The 810-nt window shown below is 45.8% G+C and overlaps 1 protein-coding gene across 2 annotated transcripts in view; it reads right to left on the reverse strand.

The window, feature by feature from the left end:
• The window catches only part of LOC116081783 (L-lactate dehydrogenase A chain-like), a 5,041-nt gene extending 4,533 nt beyond the window's left edge, over positions 1-508 (reverse strand). The window contains exon 1 of one of the 2 annotated variants that reach the window (XM_031358475.1): positions 70-508. In XM_031358475.1, the coding sequence (XP_031214335.1) occupies positions 70-490 (421 nt within the window). In that variant the 5' untranslated portion in view covers positions 491-508. The remainder of the gene's footprint in view (positions 1-69) is intronic. The other variant, XM_031358474.1, reaches the window with a different exon arrangement.
• Between the last annotated feature and the right edge of the window lie 302 nt (positions 509-810).

Below are 810 nucleotides of genomic sequence, written 5' to 3' on the forward strand. Positions count from 1 at the left end.
CAGAAGGAACCTAGTGTCCGCGTGTCTTCTTCCCGGCGAGAGGACCACGCGGGCTACAGGTCAAGATACCCACTGGATTTGAAACAATAAGCAGCTTGCAGTGTGGACTGTACTTCACAATGCTGGGAATGATGAACTTGAAGATGTTCACGTTTCGCTGGACCAGACTGAGTCGGCTCTCTCCCTCTTGCTGACAGGCCCCCACTGTGATGATGACCAGCTTGGAGTTTGCAGTTACACAATAGTCTTTGCTGGAGACAATTTTTGGTGTTTTAAGGAAGAGGCTGCCATGCTGGAAACCCATCATCTCTCCCTTCAGCTTGTCTTCCATGACATCAACTAGGGCAAGCTCATCTGCCAAGTCCTTCATTAAGATACTGATGGCACAGGCCATGCCAACAGCACCAACCCCAACAACTGTAATCTTGTTCTGGGGGACCTGTTCTTCCTTAAGAAGATTCACAATCAGCTGGTCCTTGAGGGTTGCCATCTTAGACTTTGAATCTTTTGAGACTGCTAAAGCACACTAAAGAGAAGAGTGTATGATGATCCTCTATACATACATAAATGGGAGGTGTGTCATACTGCTGGGTAAAAATTAGGTAAAAAAGAATTCAGGGGAAGTAAACTGTAAGTAAACTCACTAGCCTACATGTTGGTATACCTAGCAACAAGTTCCAAATTGAGGAGAAGATGATGATGATACTAAGAGGGTTGAAGAAACAGTTTAGCCATCAAGAGTGCTTCCCACTCTTTTAGAGTGACCAGGTCCGGTTCCCAGCATCCATGAGGCCACAGTTGCCTATAAAT

Source organism: Mastomys coucha, unplaced genomic scaffold, assembly GCF_008632895.1.
Source record: "Mastomys coucha isolate ucsf_1 unplaced genomic scaffold, UCSF_Mcou_1 pScaffold7, whole genome shotgun sequence".
In the NCBI taxonomy this organism is placed as follows: Eukaryota; Metazoa; Chordata; class Mammalia; order Rodentia; family Muridae; genus Mastomys; species Mastomys coucha.